General features: G+C 53.8%; 11 protein-coding genes across 16 annotated transcripts; all 11 read left to right on the top strand.

The window, feature by feature from the left end:
- Window positions 1-248: 248 nt before the first annotated feature.
- ABB37_08208 (LP7 protein) lies at window positions 249-1,010 on the top strand (the record flags this gene model as incomplete). 3 transcript variants are annotated; one of them, XM_015807125.1, is made up of 1 exon in its annotated part: window positions 249-1,010. In XM_015807125.1, exon 1 carries the CDS (start codon window positions 606-608, stop codon window positions 1,008-1,010), a length of 405 nt encoding a protein of 134 aa, XP_015654520.1. In that variant the 5' UTR covers window positions 249-605. The 3 variants fall into 3 exon arrangements, with proteins under 3 accessions (XP_015654520.1, XP_015654519.1, XP_015654518.1); XM_015807124.1 differs by having other exon boundaries at window positions 488-1,010; XM_015807123.1 differs by having other exon boundaries at window positions 518-1,010.
- Window positions 1,011-1,468: 458 nt separating this feature from the next.
- Window positions 1,469-2,067, top strand: ABB37_08207 (hypothetical protein). The gene has a single exon (XM_015807122.1). It carries the CDS (start codon window positions 1,654-1,656, stop codon window positions 1,855-1,857), a length of 204 nt encoding a protein of 67 aa, XP_015654517.1. The 5' UTR covers window positions 1,469-1,653; the 3' UTR covers window positions 1,858-2,067.
- Window positions 2,068-2,382: 315 nt separating this feature from the next.
- ABB37_08206 (hypothetical protein) lies at window positions 2,383-2,873 on the top strand (the record flags this gene model as incomplete). Of its 2 annotated transcripts, none has more annotated exons than XM_015807121.1 (1): window positions 2,383-2,873. In XM_015807121.1, the coding sequence occupies exon 1, from the start codon at window positions 2,472-2,474 to the stop codon at window positions 2,871-2,873; it is 402 nt and encodes a 133-aa protein (XP_015654516.1). In that variant the 5' UTR covers window positions 2,383-2,471. The 2 variants fall into 2 exon arrangements, with proteins under 2 accessions (XP_015654516.1, XP_015654515.1); XM_015807120.1 differs by having other exon boundaries at window positions 2,417-2,873.
- Window positions 2,874-3,655: 782 nt separating this feature from the next.
- Window positions 3,656-4,564, top strand: ABB37_08205 (hypothetical protein; the record flags this gene model as incomplete). Its single annotated transcript, XM_015807119.1, has 1 exon — window positions 3,656-4,564. One exon carries the CDS (start codon window positions 3,656-3,658, stop codon window positions 4,562-4,564), a length of 909 nt encoding a protein of 302 aa, XP_015654514.1.
- Window positions 4,565-5,167: 603 nt separating this feature from the next.
- ABB37_08204 (hypothetical protein) lies at window positions 5,168-6,891 on the top strand (the record flags this gene model as incomplete). Its single annotated transcript, XM_015807118.1, has 1 exon — window positions 5,168-6,891. The coding sequence occupies exon 1, from the start codon at window positions 5,194-5,196 to the stop codon at window positions 6,889-6,891; it is 1,698 nt and encodes a 565-aa protein (XP_015654513.1). The 5' UTR covers window positions 5,168-5,193.
- A 682-nt stretch (window positions 6,892-7,573) lies between these two features.
- On the top strand, window positions 7,574-10,903 carry ABB37_08203 (hypothetical protein; the record flags this gene model as incomplete). The annotated part of the gene is made up of 1 exon (XM_015807117.1): window positions 7,574-10,903. The coding sequence occupies one exon, from the start codon at window positions 7,574-7,576 to the stop codon at window positions 10,901-10,903; it is 3,330 nt and encodes a 1,109-aa protein (XP_015654512.1).
- A 631-nt stretch (window positions 10,904-11,534) lies between these two features.
- ABB37_08202 (hypothetical protein) lies at window positions 11,535-12,227 on the top strand (the record flags this gene model as incomplete). The annotated part of the gene is made up of 1 exon (XM_015807116.1): window positions 11,535-12,227. Exon 1 carries the CDS (start codon window positions 11,679-11,681, stop codon window positions 12,225-12,227), a length of 549 nt encoding a protein of 182 aa, XP_015654511.1. The 5' UTR covers window positions 11,535-11,678.
- Window positions 12,228-12,671: 444 nt separating this feature from the next.
- On the top strand, window positions 12,672-14,062 carry ABB37_08201 (putative mitochondrial flagellar protofilament ribbon protein-like protein; the record flags this gene model as incomplete). 3 transcript variants are annotated; one of them, XM_015807115.1, is made up of 1 exon in its annotated part: window positions 12,672-14,062. In XM_015807115.1, the coding sequence occupies exon 1, from the start codon at window positions 12,884-12,886 to the stop codon at window positions 14,060-14,062; it is 1,179 nt and encodes a 392-aa protein (XP_015654510.1). In that variant the 5' UTR covers window positions 12,672-12,883. The 3 variants fall into 3 exon arrangements, with proteins under 3 accessions (XP_015654510.1, XP_015654509.1, XP_015654508.1); XM_015807114.1 differs by having other exon boundaries at window positions 12,690-14,062; XM_015807113.1 differs by having other exon boundaries at window positions 12,773-14,062.
- Window positions 14,063-14,963: 901 nt separating this feature from the next.
- ABB37_08200 (hypothetical protein) lies at window positions 14,964-15,477 on the top strand (the record flags this gene model as incomplete). Its single annotated transcript, XM_015807112.1, has 1 exon — window positions 14,964-15,477. Exon 1 carries the CDS (start codon window positions 15,049-15,051, stop codon window positions 15,475-15,477), a length of 429 nt encoding a protein of 142 aa, XP_015654507.1. The 5' UTR covers window positions 14,964-15,048.
- A 352-nt stretch (window positions 15,478-15,829) lies between these two features.
- Window positions 15,830-17,067, top strand: ABB37_08199 (putative small GTP-binding protein Rab7; the record flags this gene model as incomplete). The annotated part of the gene is made up of 1 exon (XM_015807111.1): window positions 15,830-17,067. Exon 1 carries the CDS (start codon window positions 16,396-16,398, stop codon window positions 17,065-17,067), a length of 672 nt encoding a protein of 223 aa, XP_015654506.1. The 5' UTR covers window positions 15,830-16,395.
- An 843-nt stretch (window positions 17,068-17,910) lies between these two features.
- On the top strand, window positions 17,911-20,125 carry ABB37_08198 (putative mitochondrial Rab1 small GTP-binding protein). The gene has a single exon (XM_015807110.1). The coding sequence runs from the start codon at window positions 18,219-18,221 to the stop codon at window positions 18,870-18,872; it is 654 nt and encodes a 217-aa protein (XP_015654505.1). The 5' UTR covers window positions 17,911-18,218; the 3' UTR covers window positions 18,873-20,125.
- The last annotated feature ends 404 nt before the right edge of the window (window positions 20,126-20,529 follow it).

Below are 20,529 nucleotides of genomic sequence, written 5' to 3'. Positions count from 1 at the left end.
ATTGGGCTCGGTAACTCAGGAGTCTATCTAAAAATTCAACGAGAGGTTTCACATCACAAATAAAAAGCAACTGTCAATCAACCATGGTTCTTTCTCTACCTGGATGACTGTCGATCTTTCCATGCGAAACATTCAACTGACCGTTAAGTATTCCCTCCGTTGCTTTGGTGGGGATGCGAGAATTAGGTGCCGCACTAAATTCACTGCAGTTACATGTTCTTTTTGTTCTTCTTCCTCTAATACGTGCAGCGGCTCCTTTTCTTACCTAATAAATCAACACCATGAATGTGTTGTACAACCAGCTTTTTGTTGGTTGTGAACGTGTCTTTCCAGCTTTACATACCGTAAAACGCTAGTGTGACGGGGAGTTCACTCATCTCTCTCTGATTACAATGAATCTTTGACGTACAGCACTTTCACTTTCTGTTCTTCTTTTATTGTTATTCCATCTCTTTTTGATGTTGTTGTTGTTGACTACACACAACTAGTTCATCAATATAATTCCAATTCTCCGGAAGTTGCCTCATTTCCGTAACCCGGGACTGTCAGCTTCTCACCTTTGCGCTTCTTGTTCGGGCCTTTAGGAAAGGAAGAAAGTATCAGAAATGGGGCAAATCAAGAAGGTGATTTCCCTTCTCGTGATTGCGGTGCTTGCCATCGCGGCAAGCGCAAGTGTCACTCTCCGCCATTGCGATACGGCTCAAAAAGTAATCGACGTGGTGACAGACGGCAACGCTAGCCATTTACTGTTCTTCTACGATTCTCTTGATGTGAGCAGCATGCGAGTGTACAACACTCTGACCTCCCTCAAAACTCAAAAGAAACACGTCGTGGAAGTTCTTGACATTCGCAACACGCAAACGGGATGGCTAATGTCTACCTTTGAGGTGTTTTATGTTCCAACACTGCGACTTGTCAAGTGGACCGCGAGCGGGAGGAAAATTCTGGATGGTACTCAGGGAATGGATTTTTCTCCGATGAGCCTTGCACAGTTTTTAGACCGGTATTAAGCGAAAGAGATTACGTGTTGTATCTGTTTCTTTCCAGGAACCACTTCAAGTTTGTTGCCGTTCCTGTGACTCCGGTCTGTTGCGTACTGAAATGGAGTGTTCTATGTGTGTTGCCTTCATGTGACTTTTTTTCTTAGAGGAGCTGCTCACCGATGCGCAAATAAACAGAAACGTCACATTTATCAGATTAGCTGCAGTCGAAAAAATAGATGAGTGTGTCTGCGATGTATCCCTTGCTATTTGTCGTTTACAGTCTTACAGCAACCACTTTGATTTGTGGATACAACGAGAAAATCGTACCTGGCTTCTAGTCGTTCAAACAAATTTGTGAATTGTGTGGGGAAACTGGAGAAGAGCGCTTATTGCGTTTCTGTTTGCTTTTTTCTTTTCCCCTCTACTCTCTCTCTCTCTCTCTCTCTCTCTCTCTCTCCTTTATTTGTCTCTCCCTCTCTCTCCAAGATGCCGCGGCACATTAATGTCCTTTGACAAATACGTTGTATTCGAGCGTCTTCGGGAAAATGGTCTATAGGAGAAGCTGTCGTTTTCAACTAGCGTAACTTCTTGTTTGAAAAGTCTATAGATCCGCGGAAACCAGCGAGGCTGAGAACCTTAGTGGGTGCCACGGACGCTCGTCTTTGGCACGATGAGGAGGTGTCTAGCGTTTAGGCGTCATCCGTACGCAATCGATCCCAAGATCCTGCAAGAGAAGCAGCAGCAAGAGCAGCTTCCACGGAAACTTTCTTTACGAGAAATAGGTGCAAATAGCGCAAGGCAGGCATGGCGAAAAACAAGGAGCGTATACGATTTTTTTGTACTGGATGGTCCAAGAGGAGGTCCAGGAAAGTAGAGACGTGATGGCACCAGCTACGGTAAAAGAGCCGAAAAGAAAAACCAACAACATTTTTTCCCTAATATCTAACTCTTATCCACGTCGTAGGCATCCATTGCGGCACTTTCTCAACTGCCGAAACAAGTGTAAGTTCTGTTGAGTGCTAACCGGAAATTATCTTCACATTGAGAGCTGAACGTGCAGCGCAATTTATTTTATTGCCCAATCAACTTCATCAAAAGGTTTTGCACCGGTTATACAGAAGAGTAAAGCATGCAATAGTATTGAAAGTCAATCTCGAGTAGCCAAACACACATTTTGTTTTCCTACGGGCAAACGAAGTTTCAAGGCCTCGAATTCCGTCGCACTTTGCAAACGATGGATCCTTCAGCAACTTTTTTCTCTGTCGTTTTATTTACTGTCGTATTGCAGGCTTTAAAGTTGAAGCAAGGTTTTGTTCAACATTGACTTTTCTGCTATTATTTATCTTGAACAGTAACTCTCATCGATTTTCTTAATTCCTTCTCTTCTCTTTTCAATGAAGAGTACCGTACTCACTATATTCTGACGTTGCGAAGCAACAAACTCGTGCTTTTCAGCAGTCGACACGATCCCCATATAGGAGCCGATCAATGGTTCTCATTGACAAGTTTAAGACACTTGTTGGACGCAATGTCGGCTCGCGCGCTGGGAGCGCACTTACAACATCGTCAAAGGCAGCTCCCCCCACATTTGTGGAAGCGTGGAATCAGGCCAAAGCAATGACCAGCAAACTCTTCGAGGAGCGAGAATGGCAGTGTCCGTGCGGACACAAGTTTCGCGCGGCTGGAGAATGGGTTGCCTGCGCACCCATCTATTGTGAAGTTCCCTCGTGCCCCAACCCGAAGTACTACATTGATGGCCCTGGCCGTGCACTCCTGGAAGCCAACCCATCTGGGGTCAAACTTGAGGAAGTTAACAGCTCTAATAGTTCTGGTGTCACTGGTGCGTCGAGCGGTAAGAAGACGGGCGGGGTGGGGTCTCGTTTCCGATAAGCAGATAGAAAGATTACTGCCTGACAGCGACTTAGTTTGCGATCGCTTTTTCCTTAAACCTCACAATACTTCAAAACCCCAGTATCTCTTCCTTTTTATGGTCTCACATTGTAAGCGCTCACATGTTAATCGGTGGTTCGAAAAGAAAGCTAAACGTTCAGTTCCTGAGCCATGCGCTTGTCGACGCTGCGCGAGAGGTTTTTTATTTATTATTAACGCAGACGTAGGAAACTACGGTGTTATGCCACGTTCCAAATGAAGCGGGAAGAATTCTGCGTACTTGTGAGAACGGGCTGTGGCAAGCGATGAATATTGCATTACATTGTCGAAATCTATGAAAGGAACGTTTTTCCTTTTCCAGACGTCGATTAATTTATTCAAAACATCACTTTTATAAATCTCCTCTTTTCTGCTTGGCTACTTGCTGGTTTTCTCCACATTAATTTTTCTCTCTCTCTCTCCTCTTTCTCTCTTTCCATTTCTCAACATTTACTGTTGTGGTTGCTGTCCCTTACAATCGTGATATTCTACTTCTGAGGTATGGTCTTCTTCTCAACACCGAAGGGAAAGGTATTCTTGCGACTTATTCGGAGCTTCCTGTACGTATCTATCATTCTCATTCCATTGCGTAAAAAGTCTCTTGTACTTGCTAAAGGTAAAAATCCTGTTATTGTTATTTGTTTTACTTCACTTCTCCGCTAAAGAATTTGATGCATTACATTTTCTGTTAGCTTCATTGGTTTTATTGCAATTTGTGTACGAGCAGGTTTACGAAGTAAGCTATGGCATCCACAACAAGCGGTCGAATCTCCGACGTCAATAAGGAGGAGCTAGGCAAAATAGGGTCGAAGATTGACGATATTCTGGCAATTTGTTTAGCCAGTTTTGATAATTTGCGAGATCTCGGGTTCAAATTTCAGTATGAACAGGCCGCGGAAAAAGCAGCGCACCAAAGTGGCGAAACTAAACCCGACCCAATGGTGCAGCTCGCGCACGTGCTGTACCGGATGGTTGACCTGACATTAGGCACTGCTAAAACGGTTTACGATCAAACGTTAGCGGAGTGGAGGCGACGAAAATGCGAAAGTGAGAGAAAATCGCCTACGTCTCCCCTGGCGTCCTCGCAATCATTGACTTCTCCCGAAGCGCTGCGTAACAGCAGCGTGGCGGACTTCAACGAAGGCTCGTCAGCATGGGTCGAACGCGGCGCTCATCTGTCCCTTCTCTCTCTGGAAGTTCTCTCGTCCATATTGCTTGCGCATGCCGCACTGCGCAAAAGCATTCAGAAGTACATGCTTGATTATGACATTCTAGACTATCTGGAGAAGATTTTTGGGATGGAGCGTGACCATGAACTGTCTTTCTTTCCCGAAGGGTTCAAGACGGAGTGCATGCGCCTCGTCGCAAACCTGACATACGAAAATAACGACGTTAGCCTTGCCCTTGCGGGCCGTGACGCGTTCCTGTTCAGCATCCTTTCCGCCACGCGCATTGACGAGGAAAATCCTGGAATGGTCGAGTGGGCCGAATTTGCCATCCGAAACATTTGCGAATCGTCAGCCGCCGCGAGGGAAAAGATACGCAAGCTGTCACCTCAAGGATTGACTGAGGACAGCCGTGCGATGCTTGGTGGGCGATACAACTGCTCTTTTTCAAACAGCGGCAAATTCCAGGCTCAAGCGTCAAAATGAATCCCAGAAACGATTATTAGTGTGCCACAAGACAAAACGCAATCAGTCGTTACCTTTTTTCTTTTTGTGTGTGTTTGTGTGTATGTGTGTTAAAACCTAAATGCGCATGGTTTTGTTTTTACGGAACCTTTTCTAGCTCCTTTAAAGTTATAACTACTTGTAGGAGAATCGTTTTATGGCAGTGCTTCTCTCAAGCGTTCCTGTCTCTTTTCCTTTTTTTTTTTCTCGGCTGTTCGCTTTCGTCCTTGTGTGTGTGTTCGTGAGTTTTTCCTTCGGTTCAATCTCAAATGGCAATTGTGCTTGTGTCTTTTCGTTTTCATCTGTACGATTTGTGGCTTGTGCTTGAGAGACCCAGAAGCCGTTCCTCAACACTTCAACAAGAGCACAGATTTTTGCATTCCTCTCCTTTCTGCGGGGCGGAAGTGCAGAAGTGTTTTATAAAAGTTGGGCAGCGGTGCAACGTATCCGCATCCCTTTGTCGCGGCCGCCATTTCTATTGAACTCTGTGGGTTTTTTTTTTGCTCTTCTTTCGACCCTCACCTTTTTCCTATCTCATTCTTTCTCTACCTCTTACTCACCCCTACGTCGATGCCAACAACCCAAGTAACTTCAAGAAGAGGCGTTCATGCATGGACTCAAAAAGCCGTCCCAGTGCTTTTGCGGACGCCAGCACACAGACGGCAGCCGTGAAGGAATGGAGACAGAGGAACGCAAAGCACAAGGAGACGGCCAGTTCACTGCTACGAAAAGTCAAACAGCTGAAAAGTGATTCTGAAGCCGTGCAGAAAACAACTCTATGGCTTCAGGAGCGAGACGCTCTCAATCGCGAGCAAGAAATCTGCGAAGAGAATCTGGAAGTCCTGCGTGCCGACCTTGGAAAGCTAGTGCAGGATGTCGAGCACGAAGAGCGGCAAACTGAACTCGCCGCGCTAAAGTCTCTCATCCTTCAGCAACTGAAAGACTTGGGCGCGTTGACTCGTGGTACATCCCTTCCTTGCACCGCCCGTAACGAAGCGGCGGAGAAGGCGGAACGTGTGACTCGTCTTCGTGAGTGGATCAAATCGGAAAGGGGAAATGCGCAAGCCCTTGCGCGCACACTCTCTTCCAGCTCCGCAAGCGGCACATCCTCCTTCTTCGCAGTTGACTTCGACACCGCTACGCACGAGGCAAATGAAGCCTTTGCACGGCTGTGCCACACGTATCAGCCGTCTGAAGAACTGCGGCAGATCTTTGCGTCCACGCTGAGCAGCACCGAGGACGAGGTGCGCGGGCGACTTGAAAGCTCGCAGTACGCGGATGCAGCGACGTGTGAGGAGGATGTGCTGCGTACCGTGTGCCTCATCATTAAGATGGGCCATCAAGCAAGGCAGTTCAACCTGTCTGCCGCCACACGAGCTGCCCTGGCCGATCGAGTGTCGGCAGTGTTCCCCAGCATGACTGCCGCCCAGGTGCAGCACGCCGTCGACGAGGGCCTTTCATTGCGACGGGCACAGGCAGCGGGCAAGGCGGCACTGTCGGACTACCACCGCAGCATCGCGTCTCTGCTCTCTTCGTGCGAGTCGGCGTTCGTGGTGGCAAAAGAAGCACAAGACGATCGACTGGAAAAGGAGGCGGCGGCGCAGCAGCGCAGTACAGAGCAGGCAAGTCGGCATGCCCGGCTGGCGGAAAAGCGGGCCGCACACGAGGCGGTGCTGCGCCGTCGCCGCAGCGTGGAGGAGCAGCGGCAAAGCGCAGCGGCCGCCAAGGCCGACGCCCTTCGCGCAAAGCGTGCAGAGGAGTTCCAAGAACGGCTGCGGCTTCTGCAAGCGTACGAGACGCAGCGAGCACTTTTGCGCGAAAAGGAGCAGCAACTGCGGGAGATGAAGGCGCGCGCCATCGAGGAGGAGAAGGCCGCGCGGATGAAGCGCAATGAGGCTCGTGTGGACTTCCGCCGTAGGCAAGAGGAGCAGCGCCTGAAAGAGCAGAAGGAGCAGGAGGAAGAAGTGCAAGCCTTGCAACTCAAGAAACAGCAGGCCCTTGAGCGCTTCTTTGCATCCGTTGATAAGCAACTTGGTGTCGAGGTGGATCCCCAGCGAGTATTGAAGGCAACTTCGTCCAGTGCACAGACGGAGAGCTATGAGACCCTGGCGCAGACTACCCGCCCCTCCATTACGGGTTTTTCAGACGACCAAATAATGAAAGATCCGCGCGTCCGACTGTATCATGCGCTGCTAGCTGCTGGCCTGCACACGACTCCGTATGGCCGCGAGGTGGTGACGCGCGGCTACCACGTGGCGCCCTCGCAAATGAGCAGCGAAAACAATCCTTTGAGGGGACCGTTTTCGTGAACTGACGGGAGTCTGTGCAGTCGCGCTGTCACCATATAAATACATCTTCTTTATTTCCATACACACACCCACTTCAGTGTGAGCAGCGAGTTTTCTGTCGCCGTGCTTCACGTTGAGATAAAACTGCATCAACCAAATCTGCTTTCGAACTCGCAAAGATATGCAATCCACCCACAAATATACGATGAGGAAATCGAGCCGAGAGCGATGTAAAGCAGCACATTCTGCCTCCCCTTCGGCGTGCGCTGCTCGTCGGAGGGTGCGCGCAACAAACGAATGAAGACGCCCAAACGGCACTTAAGAGGAAGCGGTGCGTAAATAGCAAGCGGCCGAAGCCCAGCGGTGATGTTGAGACGAACTTGGCGATTTTTCTATTGGTGTCTCAAAAGGATCGCTGTGGAGTGGATGTGGACGCGTAAGCGGTGCTCCATCGGCATCTCATGCTCTCTCCTCACCGTTGTTCGCTTCCTTTCTCGCCTCATTTCTTACCTTGTCTCTTTTTGTCGCGCTGATGCGTACACGCAGATAGCGGAGAGACAGAAGGCCCTCTTATCCATTTGTTTTCTCTTCCCTTTGGAAGGTTTTTGTTTCTTTCGCTTCCACCCCCTCCTTTGCTTGGAGGGAGTTCACAGGCACCCGTTTATATATATATATATATATATAATACTTTTCTTTTAAATAGATGTCAGAGTTTACTAGAATAGAAGACGTAGATGCATTCTGCTTGAAGCTGTACTCCGGTGACAAGAAGGCCACGCTGAAGGTGACCTTGGAGGGTTGGCGGCGAATAATCGATGAGATAGGGCTTGGGCTGCTGCTGGCGGTGCTGCAGCACTCTACAAGCGCCTACTCCATAATGTTTGTGTCACGGGCTGCCTCGGAGTGCCTCGAGACGATTTTTAGCGACGTCGAGCAGCTCACGCAGTTCACGACGAGTGTGTACGACCTGCTGTGCGCGCGCGACCCCGAGCTCAACGCGGCGGCGAAGCTAGCGCTACGGCAGCTGGTGTGTGTGGCCGTCCAGCGTGGGTATCGATATTCTCCTACCTTGGCACAAATGGCCTCCAGCGTCTGCACATCTTGCTTTAGTTTTATCCGCCACGAGGCGCAGTGGGATCGACTACGTGTTGGGTGTGAAGTCCTGGCTGACCTCGTCGTGACGTTGAATGAGCACCGCATGTCAACATTTGCGAGCGACGTGAGCATCGCAAAGTCGTTTCGCGACGAGCATCTGCTGGACGTGTACCGGCTTGCGGTGGAGATCGTGAAGCAGGTGCCGCCAAGCTGCCGGATCGGCGTGGCAGCGGCGCTTCGGTTGGCGCAGCGCGTGCTGGACTTCGACTTCACATGCGACGCGGGTCTCGTGGACGCTGAGGAAAACCCGGTCACGCGCACCTACCCGGAGAGCTGGACACCATACCTTGTTGATGTATCCTTTGTGGACCGACTGTGGAGTCTCTACCGTATTGCAGACTGGGAGGCGGAAGTCGCGCAGAGCGTGCTCGAGGTGCTGGCCGCGTTGGTGTCGCTGCGCAAAACGGTCTTTGTTGACGCGGCGGTGCGTCAGCAGTGGTACGGCGTGCTGCTGCTGCAGTCGCAACTTGTAATGAAGCGCTACACCCACCTTGAGGAAGAGGACACCCTCAGCGTGTTCAGCCGTCTTCTCAATCGCGTTAAGCCGAACTGCGAGATGAACGAGTTGATGCAGCACGATGTGTTCCCGCGATGGATCGAGTCCCTGCGCGACTTTACGAAGCAGTGCTTCACCAACTGGCGTCACGCCTCCACCTCGCTGCTCTCGTTGCTCAGCACGTGGGCGTGCCTCATCGAGGCCAGATCGTACGCGTCATACGACACAGCCGCCATGGCGCAGGCCGCACTGGAGGTAGTGAAGAACTACTTGGATTGTATTCACAGCCGCGTCCACGTGTTTACGACAGAGTTCGGCAGAGTGATGGCCGTCGACGATGCCCAGGCCGGTGGGCTGCGGCTGCCGACGCACAACACGCACGTGGTTTACATGTTGGACGACGACAGGGAGGGCGTGCGACTGGAGACGGAGTTTGTGCTCAAGATTGTCACCGGGTGTGGCGAGGAGGCGTGGGACGTGGTAGAGGCGTACGCGGAAGGGGTCGGGCAGGCCGTCCTGTCGCTGCTGCGAGGTGCCTCGCCGAATCTTTCTGCTGATCACGTCGTGGTCATCGAGGAAGGGGCGTGGTCGCTTCACCTGTTGAATGCGGCCCTCCTCTCCGCCGGGGCGGTCGACCAAGGAGCTCCGCACGTGCTGTTGATGCTCCTACACAGCTTAATGCAACTGACGCAGTACGCGTCGGGCGCCGACTCGCTTGATCGCCTGCCCGGTCTCGTCCACGGCCACTTTGCCTCCAGCGCCGTCCAGGCACTCGGCACCGTACTCGCCAAGACGGTGTCGGTGTACGTGCACTCCAACCGAAAGACCTCCGCCTTTGTCGAGCAGCTCAACGCGCGGCTGCGCCAGTGTGAGGAGATGGACGCCGCCGGCACCTTTGGGGTGTACTTTGTGAACCTCGCCGTGTACACCCTGTGGGCGATGCTGAACGCCACGAACATGCCGAGCGAGGTGCGCATCGAGGCGCTGGAGCTGCTGAATGAATGGACCTCGACCCCCAGCGTGCTGCGACTGCTGAAGGAGACGCAGTCGTACAAGCTAGTGATGAACCTCTCGGCCGAGTCCTTCCCCGCACCGCTGCGTCAGGCCGACGCCTTTGCGCCGCGCTACTTGTTTGTGCGCTGCGTCGCACAGGTCCTCTTCTTCGACACCGCCACCTTGACCGACAGCGCCGTGAATGCGTTGATGGAGCCGCTGCTGGCGCGCATCACAGAGGTGCTCTCGTACACCACACCGCAGCCAGCGGCGAGCCATCAGGCAACCCTCGCTCTGACACTGTGCGATGTGCGGGGAGTGCTGAGCTGCACGGAGCGCCGGCCCTACCGCATCATTATGGACATGATTGAGCCATCGCTCTACCCCCTCGCCGATGCGGCGCTGCGCGAAGACAGCGGCAATCAGCTGGCCGTCGTGCAGCTTTTGAAGCTGGTCAACGAGCTCGCCGTGAACAAGAGTCAACGTATCGTTTACGGGGTGCAGAGCGCCCGACCGGTGCTCATCTTCCGCTACGCCAGCCACGTCCTGGTGCGTGCGGCGAGGTTGGCCCAGTTAGCGTTGGGGAGCACGGGCGGCGCCGCCGCGCTGCACCGAGACGCCCAGGCGCCGCTAACGGAATGGGGGTGGAAGGTGATGCGGCTGAGCCTCGCGGTGGCGTGCAGCATTATGCAGGGCGGGTGGTGCAACCTCGGTGTGCTCCAGCTCTACTCAGATCCGGCGCTCACCAACGTGCTGGAGAGCGTGTGGCAGCTGCTCACCACCCCGCCCCACAGCGAGTTGGCAGTGCGTCCAAAGGTGTGTACGGCGGTGGTGAAGACGGTGAACGCCCTGTCGTCTCGATTTTTCCACTGGTTTTGGGTGAAGCAGCCGCCGTCGGCCGTGTCGGCGGTTGTCGGATTTGTCGAAGCGCTCGCCTTCCCTGCCTCTGCCGGTACGGTGGAGAGCGCGCAGCAGAACGACGCCCTCCAGACCCTCGACCGCCTCATCAACTGCTGCTGGGTTCGGACGATGTTTCCGACGGAGGAGGCGCAGCAGGCAGCGGCCATGAAGGCGATGCTGCTGCAGGCCGATGCGTTAATCTTCCATCGCATCGCCACCTGCGCGCTGGAGCGCTCCGTCGCGGTGGACAACCACACCGTGCGAAAGATGCTTCCTAGTCTCTTCTACGTCGAGGGCGACGCGCTGACGGAGGTGGCGAATTACTTCTGCACGCGTGGCACCTCGCCAGAGGCGTCGCAGGCGCTGCGTGCGCAGTTCGCTGAGATCCAGCGCCAAGTCGCGGCCTCGCCGGACATTACGAATGAAACGATCAACGAGCTGCAGAACTCGCTGCACACCCTCATGGACACGCTAAAGGTATCTTTGTAGAAGTTTGGAAAGATTGGGTGGAGGGACAAGCGTACGATGCCTGCTTGTTGTGACGGTGGTCTATTCGTGAGTACGCATTTTTGCATGCTAATGTCTTCCTTTGGCGTACGCTCATCCTCGAACTGCACGACAGCGTGCGGTGCGGCTGCTTCTCTGGATTAGCGCCGTTGACAGCTATCTTCTATCATTTATTGACCTCCTTGCATTATTTTATTACAATCCTAAGAAAGTAAAGGAAAAACGGAAAAGGCCTGACAGCTTGAACCTTCACGCGGGCGTGGCAGGCCGTGTGCAGTCCTCCATCCCTCGTGCAGTCGCGACGTCTCTGGATGCTTGTCAGCGCTTTCCCTGCGTATGTGCACGACTGCAGCGGCTGAACAACGTCCGCGCCAACGCAGAGCTATTCTCTGGCAGCGTTTGCCTTTCAAACACTCGGCCCCGGCAACGTCCTCACCAACTTGCTCGTACTCCTTTGAAAGTGCGCACCCCCTTGTCTTTTGCGCGTTATCGCAACAACGCCGAGGTGCGCTTCGGTGCTGTTCCCTCACCTCAGCATTTGAATAGTCGTTACAGCCCTTCTCTTTTTGCTTTAAACCCCCACCACTACCACCCTCTCCTGGGGTGTGATTTAGTACCACAGGCGTTGCTTCTTGTTGGAAGGGTTCTCTGGTGTGCTGGATGCGACGGACGAAGCTAATCGACGCTTCAACGCTGTGTTCCCCACAATAAACATTGTACCGTCACCTTTGTGCCTATTCTCCCTTTTCCTATTAGTATGCTGTGCTGCCGACGTCAGCTGTGTGGGTGGTTGAGGAGGGCACCGTGTGCAGCTCTGGCTGCCACCTGCACCTCCCTACCCTTCAAGGAAGGTTTTCCAGCAGCACATCAACAGACACGTCGCGTGTGCAGCGCGACCCCCTGCTGCCTCGCACGGCGCATCCGCGGCAATCTTCGGCGTGCGCGCGTCCGCGAGGCGGCCCCGGGCGATTGGCTCTGCCAGTGTGGGGAGACGAACTACCGCGCCAAGCGGGAGTGCTTCAAGTGTGGCGCGCCTGCCCCGCCACTTCCGCCGGGTGTCCGTCGGCCATGCCTGCCGGGGGAGGACCCGCACGACTGGGCGTGCCCGTGTGGTCAAATGAACTTCCGCGCCAGTGTTTGCTGTCACCGGTGTCAGCAGCCGAAGCCGGAGCCGCCGCCGGTGCTGGGCAAAGAGCTGTCCCTCTGGACCTGTCCGAAGTGCAAAGGAATTAATCGAAGCACACGCAAGTTCTGCTTCAAGTGCTCCACGCCATCTCCACTGATTGAGTTCAAGCCGCTGCAGTGAGGGGCGCGTGCGCAAAGAATGGGGTTTTCCCCTTGTTTACCTGTTGTGTATGGTGGTGTCGCCAGCCGAAAAGCAGCGCAATGCCGCTCGCTGCGATGTTGCTTGATCGACACTACGTTGGTTTCTCACAGATTATGGATACACATCTATTTATTAATGTCCTCCCAGGAGGTGCAAGGTGCTTCAGACGTCGCTGAAAACGCAAAGAAATAATTCTGCTCTGTTTGTATTTTCCATCCGCAACGTGTGGAAGCCGGATTTGCCACTTTGCCGGGCATTGCCTTCTCTTACAAATGGAAAAGAAAAGAAACGTTGGTGGTACAGACGTCTCTTACCAACGCGAGTGTACGCGTTAAAACGAATGGGGTGAAGATGTGTGCCTCGGTATCGTTTGTGTCGCGTTGCTACGGTCGCCTCTCTGCTCTCCCTTCTATTCGTGGTGCAGTAAATCAACGGAGGAAAGCCCATCGCAGCACAGCGTTGACGCTTCGCCCGCTTACGAGTCCATCAACAACTCCCCTTCTTTTTAATTTGTGTATCTTTGAGTTCTCCGTTTTCGCGGCACTTCAAAGAGGTACCTGTACTACTAAACGATCTTAAAGACGCAACTTCACCTCCTACGCCAGCATTCTTAAAACAAAAGCCCAGACAATCAAATGGAGTCCGCTGCGCAATCGAAGAACGGGTTTGACGCCGCAAGCAGCCGTGGTGCGGCGGTCAGCAGCCCCAACGGCACCGGCCCCGTGACCACGCAGGTCAAGAAGCAGCTCTTCATGTCCCAACGTGCGGAGCGGCTGAAGGACCCCAAGGTGCGCAAGATGGGCATCGACCGCGAGGCCCTGGACGCGCAGGTGCGGGAGATGGAGGCACTGCGGCGTCTGGAGAAGGAGCGCAACGACTACTACGACCGCCAGGCTTTATTAATGGATCGGCACGCGTGTGCTCTGCAGCAGGAGGTGAATGCGATCCGCTCCGCCCGCGAAAAGGAAATGCAGGATTACCGCAAGACCTTCCAGAAGAAGGAGCTGGGACGCGAGTGGGACCTCAACGACCCGGAGGCGAAGCGCAAGGATCTGCCGGCGCGTGTCGGCGACGATGACCCCCGCAACGGCCCGTCGTCGCTGCAGAAGTTCGAGGGCGAGGATCTCGACTACGCCGCCCGGCGGGCCGCCCAGCAGCGGCAGCAGCGGGAGTGGGCTCAGCAGCAGGTGAATGAGAAGCTGGCGAAGAAGTGGATGGAGCAGGAGCGCGACCGCGCCTACGACGACCGCAACGAGGAGACGAACAACCGCCTGCACGAGACGGAGCGGAATATTGCGGAGCAGCGCCGGCTGATGGAGAAGAACGCGGCGGACTTCAACCGGGCGCTGGCGGAGCAGCAGCGACGCGAGGCTGTGCGTGCCAAGGAGGAGAACGACCGCCTCGGCCTGGAGGAGATTGCGTACCAGATGGACAGCGACTTTCTTAACGAGCGCGAGACCGTCGTCGGCGAGCTCGGCGCCACCGTGAAGGCGGAGCGCTACAAGGGCTTGACGGACAAGCAGAAGTCTCAGTTCCGGGAGGACCAGGACGAGCAGCTAAGCGAACTGCGCCGTCGTCGTTTGTTAGAGGTTGAGGAGAAGAAGCAGTGGGCGCAGCAGGAGCACATGCAGCTGCGCATGGCCAACGCGCTGGACCGCCAACGCGAGCGGGAGCGCCGTGCAGAACGGGAAAAGCTTGCCGAGACGCACAAGATGCAGGCGGAGGCCAGTGCGCAGCGAAAGGCTGACTTAGACAAGCTCTACACCAACCAGGTGGACGAGGACTACTTCAAGTACTGGGACCGTGCTCTGTAGATCAGGTCTGCGCCTCTTCTACACGGCCTCTCGTGGCGCAGGAAACGGAAAGGAAAGCGGCCGCTCTTCCCGGAATTCCTGTGGCAGCTGCGGTGATCTTCCCCTTTTTTTCTTTTGAGGTTGTTGGTGTGGCGAAACACGCTTTTTGCGGCGCCCTCACCACGGCAAACTTAGAGATGTACAGTTAAGGAGGCGGCAAATGTATAGTATTGGTGTCTTTGCGTTGGTGTACATATATCTTCTCCGTCTCTTTTCTTTGGTGCTTTCAAGTCGTGTACGCCAATGCAGCTGTGTTGACTTATCCGTGTTTTCTTCGTCTCCATTCTTTTTTGATTATATTTTTTTTTTTGCAGCGTCACTGCAGAGGACCTCTCTCCGTCATCTGCGCTAGTTCTCCGTTTGTTTTGCGCTGCAGTTTAATGAACACGGAAGCACTGAAGGAAGATAAAAAACGTGTCCCGGCGTCGAGGTGCAGCGAGGCGGTGAGCGATTTCGCGTGGTGCCGCTCCGTATTGCTGCACATCGGAAGATGTTACTCGCTTGACTGGCTGTTCTCAGCTCCGCATGTGTTAGAGCCTCGTCCGCAACGGAGGAAGGAAGTCGTCACGGCGCCTCCTTGACGGCGGCTTTGATGCCGTTGTTTTCGTCTCATTTCCCAACGAGCTGTTAGCGGGACGCAGCCCCTTGATCGAAGCATCGAGACAGCGCTGAAATCTGCAGAGGAGTACGAATGCCGCCAGCACGCTCCGCAACGCGAGACGCAGATGCACCACTTACATCTCCTCGTCCTCCTTTTACCTTCACGCCTGAATCTTGTTTTTGTCTCTCACTTTGCTGGACTCCTTCTGGACCGGCTTCACGGCGTTGTTGAGGGGTTCATGGTCTCTTGCTTGCCCACACAGCACAGAACTATCAGAGATCGACTTATAAAACATATATATATATACTCCTTTCAAACCCTCCATAGATATCACAGAGAGAAGAAAATGACGATGGTGTTGGGGGTCGGCGCGGGCACCTTCGCTGTGTTGCTCACGATTGGGGTCTGCGTCTTCTTTGGGCTTCTTGGCGCCTACTTCGCACCGCAGGCGGCGTTGTACATTTTGCTGGGGTGCGTTCTTCTCCCTCTCATCGTGTACGGCTGCATCCTGACGGCGCCCCACGGGCCTGCAGCGGACACGGGCACCACCGCCGCAGTGTACTACTATCGAGAACGGCAGCTGCCCGCCAACACGGACGTGATCGACAAGTACCTGCCCGTGCGCATCGTCGTGTTTATTGTCCTTGCGCTGGGCACTCTCGCTGCGATTGTCTTTCAAATCTTGCTGCTCTGCAGCTCGCCACCCTACGAGACACCACGCGTGCGTTGCCTGCGCGAACAGTTAGAGGAGGCACACCCAACATGGTACAGGTGACGCCGCGAGGGCGGATTCCTTTCCTCGGCGGGTCGGCGGTGTGCTTCCGCAAAGCGCCAAAAGCATCTTCTAATAAATAAATAAAAACCGCAGAATGTTGAAGGCACGCAGCACACGCCACATTACGGTGATTGAAAATAGGAATAATAATAGTAGGAATAAAACAGCTGCACTACCTTCCCCTTCATTTGTCTCCTTGGCGGTAGTTGTTCAATGCGACCTCCCTTCTCAAGTCGGAGAACAACGCCGTTTGTATTGCGCGCGCACACAAGCACACACACGTACACCCTTGTGAATACCTCTCCCATCACCTCCTTCTCCTTTGCGTTCTCTGCACATCGCTTTCTTATTAGCCACGTTGATCGCCAGTGTACAATACACTCTCAGCAGAGGGGCATGCATCGCAACACACACGCTTGCACGCACAACATCCGAATTTGTTTTGAGCAGCTGGCACAGGCTCAGCACGGGCACGAAGGGGAAATAGACGAAAGCACTTGCGACTCCACTCACTACATTTTGTGAGCTCTTCGTGAGCGATTGCGTGTGCTGGGGTGTTAAACATACACATTTCTTGTTGCTCTTCCTGAATCTTCTCTTTGTCTGTTTTACTCGCTTTGCAGTGGAAGTTTAGGTGCGGCATTCCCGTTTTCCGTGAGTCCTCCGCGGCTTATTTCGATTAGTGCCACCGTCGTGTTTTCTTCTGGTTTTTTTTTTTGCAAAAGAGGATTTTTTCTCTAGAAGTTTTTTCGCCCGACAGCGCACAACCGGAGCGTTGCACCGTCCCTGTTTGCATTTCGTGTCGCTTCTCCCCGCGACAGAAGGTAAGGAAATAAAGAGTATACGCGCTGCTGCTTTGTAGCGGCAGAGTCTGTGGTGGAGGAAGATTGCCGCAGTGTTTCGTAGCGGGTCGCCATCATGGAGGAGGATTTGGCCTACAAAATAATTGTCATCGGAAGCGTGAGTGTGGGCAAGAGCAACATCACCTCCCGCTTCTGCGACAACGCTTTTTACCCTGATTTGGTCCCCACGCTGGGGATGGACTTCAAGTATAGCACCTGCAAGACCCTCGAGAAGAAGCCGCGGTGTGTGCGACTGCAGGTGTGGGACACGAGCGGGCAGGACGACTTCGTGACACTCACCACTGCCTTCTACCGCAACTGCCAGGGAGCGCTGCTCTGCTTTGACCTCACAAATAGGCCCTCCTTCGAGGACTTGGATCAGTGGTACGAGCGGTTAGAGCGGTACTCGCCGTCCGTGCCGCCACTGATTCTCGTGGGCTGCAAGTTAGATCTGGTGGAGAGCCGGTTAGATGAGCAAGGCGAGGGTATCGTCCTTGGCAGCCACCGCCAAATTGCGAAGAGCGAGGCCGACGCGTGGGCGCGGCACCACGGCTGTCTGTGCTACATCGAGACCAGCGCCAAGGAGAACACGAACGTGTCACAGGCGTTTCAGCAGCTCGCCACGTACGTCGCCTCGGCGGCCAACCCGGGGGCCAAAAATGCAGGACGCACCATAGGTCCCGGCGGTCGCCCCCTGAAGGAAAGCAGCGCGAATCCCGCGGCGAAGAAGTCGTGCTGCTCCAGTTGAAATGACCCCCCACCCCATCCCCACCCCACCCCCGAGAGGGAAAGAAGAGGCTGAGGGAGGTTCTGTTATGCTGTTGGGGTTCAAAGCTCCTTATTTCTTGTACTTTGTGCCTTCATATTTCTGCACCCGAGTGCAGGCGAGCCATCGTGTAAAGTGCACACAACTTTCTTTGTTTGGCCATCTCTCTCCTCCTCGCGTCTGGCGATCCTCAGGGGGGTGGGGTGGGGAGGGTAGAAGGAGATGAATTGCGTCTGAGAGGGAAGGCGTGACGAGTGCGTGCCGCTGTCGTCGTTGCTATGCGTCTCCCGTTTTTGCTATGAGCACTTTTTTCTTTTCTTTATTCCAGGTTCTGCGCACCGTTGTGTAACGCCGTGGCGGTGATTTCTCCCCTTGCCGTCTGTTGTCTTTGTCGTTGCTCCGTTGTCTGTTGGAACATATGCTTGACCTCATTTTAAAACACCGTCTTTCAGCGAAACGAACGGCAACAGGTTGTCTAGCCGGTGCGACGTACTACGGTAAAAGAAAGTCATTATTCGTAGCTCTGCATCTCGCGTGCAGTAGCAGCACGAAGGTGGTGGCGTATGATGCGATGCCGCGACTGCGTAGCGGTGCCAGCACACTCCCTTTGCACCGCAAGCATAGAGAACAATAAAGTTCGTATGTACGCGCCGACACAGCAGTGTTTCGCGCACGTGAGAGAAAGTGGTATCCGCATCCTTTCTATTCTTCTTCGCGTCCCTCACGGCTCTCCTTCGTCGATGCACCCATCAACAAAAAATAAAATTTTTCTCTCCATCCATATTTCGTCATCGTTCACGTGAAACACAAACGCCGCCTTTTCCAGTCTGCATTTCCAACTCCATCGGCCCACAAGCGTAGCTCGCCTCATTCGCCGTGAACAGCAGCTGTTTTGCAGTCGGACTAAGATTATTGCTTCAGCGAGTTCACTGCCATACAAAACCGAATTTGTTCTCTTTCTTCTTTCTCATATACACCGCAGCTAGATAAAGTAGAGGAGCGCAATCATTCGTTTGGGCCAACGGCTTCTCACCTTTTCCGTTCCTTACCTGTCTACCCCTGCACGCACAGGCCGAGCAGGCAGAAAAGCACGCGACTCGACTGCAACGACTTAGTTCTTCATTACTGCAACCATGACCAACCCGAGCGCCCCCGGCGGTGATTGCGACTACATCTTCAAGATCATCGTGATTGGTGACAGCGGTGTGGGCAAGTCCTCGTTGACGGTGCGCCTCTCTGAAGATGTCTTCTACAAGGACTACGCCTCCACGATCGCCATCGACTTCCGCATGCATCAGATGAGCTACATGGACAAGCGGGTCCGTCTACAGATCTGGGACACGGCAGGACAGGAGCGCTTTCAGTCTGTGGCAACGGCGTTCTATCGCGGCGCCAATGGTGTGTTGCTGTGCTTTGACCTGACGCACCGGCCCTCCTTTGTGCACTTAGAGCAGTGGATGGACCGCGTGAAGCAGCAGGCCTTGCCGGGCATCCCTTGTCTGTTGGTGGGCTGCAAGAGCGATGAGGCGCGCTCCAGCCGGCAGGTGACGCGCGAGGAGGCCGTCGCCTGGGCGCAGCAGCACAACATGCCCTTCATCGAGACGAGCGCGAAGGAAAAGGAAAACGTGCAGACGGCCTTCCAGCAGATCACGAAGTCCATTTTTGAGGACATGAAGGAGCGCAACGGCAAGTCACCGGCGGCGGGCAACAACGCGGCTGGACGCGCGCAGAGCGTCAACCTTGATCAGAAGACCTCCTCTGGAAAGAAGGAGAGCAAGTGCTGCTAAGTTGGAGATGGTGCAGTTGTGCTTCTTGTTCTACTGTTAGTTTGGCAAGGACCCCCTCATCTTGGTTGGCCTTCCCTCCGCGCGCATGTGAATCGCTGGAGTGAGGCCTCCGTTTTGCGGGCGTGTTTGCGTCTTGATCTCTTTTATCATTTATTTAACACGTTGGCGGCGGCAGTCGTACCGCACGGTGCGAGGTGATTGTCGCTCGTAGCACGCGCTCTTCTTTGGCAGGTGTGTACGGCACCATGTCTCGCCTCAACGGGCAGCGCGTTGTATCCCCGCCTCTCCACAGCTCTTCCGCCTTTCCACGATTAGACTTTGTGCAGAGAAGAGCAGCGCCGTACCGGGCGAACGAAACGCTGGAATGAAGTGAAAGACAGAAAAAGAAAGAAGGGGGAGACAACAAACCGCAAAAGTCATTGTCGCACGACGACGACGGCACACGTATTTTTAACTGTTTTCGTCACTCTTCGGGGTGGCACGGTGCGTTTAAGCCGACACTTTCATTTCAGTTTCTGTGTTGTTATCCTGTGAATGCTGCACTGACGGTGGTGAAAGGCTTTTTCCCGTAGAGCCTTTGGGGCCAACGAATGCACACTGGAAAAGGAAGCGCCACAAGCAAGAAACAACTGACCGGCGTGGGGTAAAGAGACAATTGATCGAGTTTAGATGTTTCTTCTTTGTTTTCTCCTTTTCGTTTTAGATACGTCGTCGTGCTGTCCACGACGGTGTGCTCCCCGATTTGCCCCGGACTACGCACGACCACCCACAGCTATTTTCCCTTTGTACCTTTGCTTTTCGGTGAGGCCACCGCGTTGGGTCCCGGCGCGGCACCGTCGTCGTGCGTCTCCCTCTGAAGGGTTCAGCCAACGATTTTTGTTTGAATGGCTGTCTCAACTGCTTGTTTGCCAGCGGAATGGTGTCTTCTCTTCCCTTAAAAAAAAAAAACCCCCAGCAACGGAAATAGCATGTATTATCACGTTTTTGGTGTTTAGAGGGCGTTTCAGTTTATACAGTTTGCTGCTGCGATTCTCCGGTTTTTCCTTTTCTCTTTTGCTTTGCTTCAACCTTATTCCATCCGTTGTTCTATAACTTGCTATTACCTGTACGTCGATGATGCCGTGTGTTTGTGTTCGTGTGTGGTCCTTGGGGTGCGATGCCCCTTCCGTGCGTGTGTCACGGCGGGGACCTCATGTGTGTGCGTTCTTCTTTGTTTTCCTCCTCAGTGTCTTTTTGTGCTATACAGTAAAACGAACGGATTAAAGGTGGAGCGTCTCTGCACCGCCACGCAACAGCGTCGGTGTGCTTGTCAGGTGGCGTGAATAGGCACATCAAGCAAACTCTATGCCGCGTATGGCGAGGCCTTATCATGAAAATAACAGGCGAAGGAGGTCTTGCATTTGATCACTGGCGGCAGGCAGGCGTTGTCACATCCATTGAGTTGTAGATGCAGCTCCTGCAGACCAAGTAGTGTGTCTCGAGAGATGCAACGCAGAGCTTCCATCGACACGCTCGCGCGTTCGCCGGTTATCGCAAAGGGAAGTTTATCTTCGTCACCTTTTCGTTTCTCTTCTTCCTTCCCCCCCCCCCTTATCGCTATCTTGTGTCGATCCACCACCTCTATATCAACTTCACCCATCCGTCCACACATCCATCT

The sequence above is a fragment of the Leptomonas pyrrhocoris genome, assembly GCF_001293395.1.
Source record: "Leptomonas pyrrhocoris isolate H10 chromosome Unknown, whole genome shotgun sequence".
Classification (NCBI taxonomy): domain Eukaryota; phylum Euglenozoa; class Kinetoplastea; order Trypanosomatida; family Trypanosomatidae; genus Leptomonas; species Leptomonas pyrrhocoris.
This window is presented reverse-complemented; position numbering and strand designations above follow the sequence as displayed.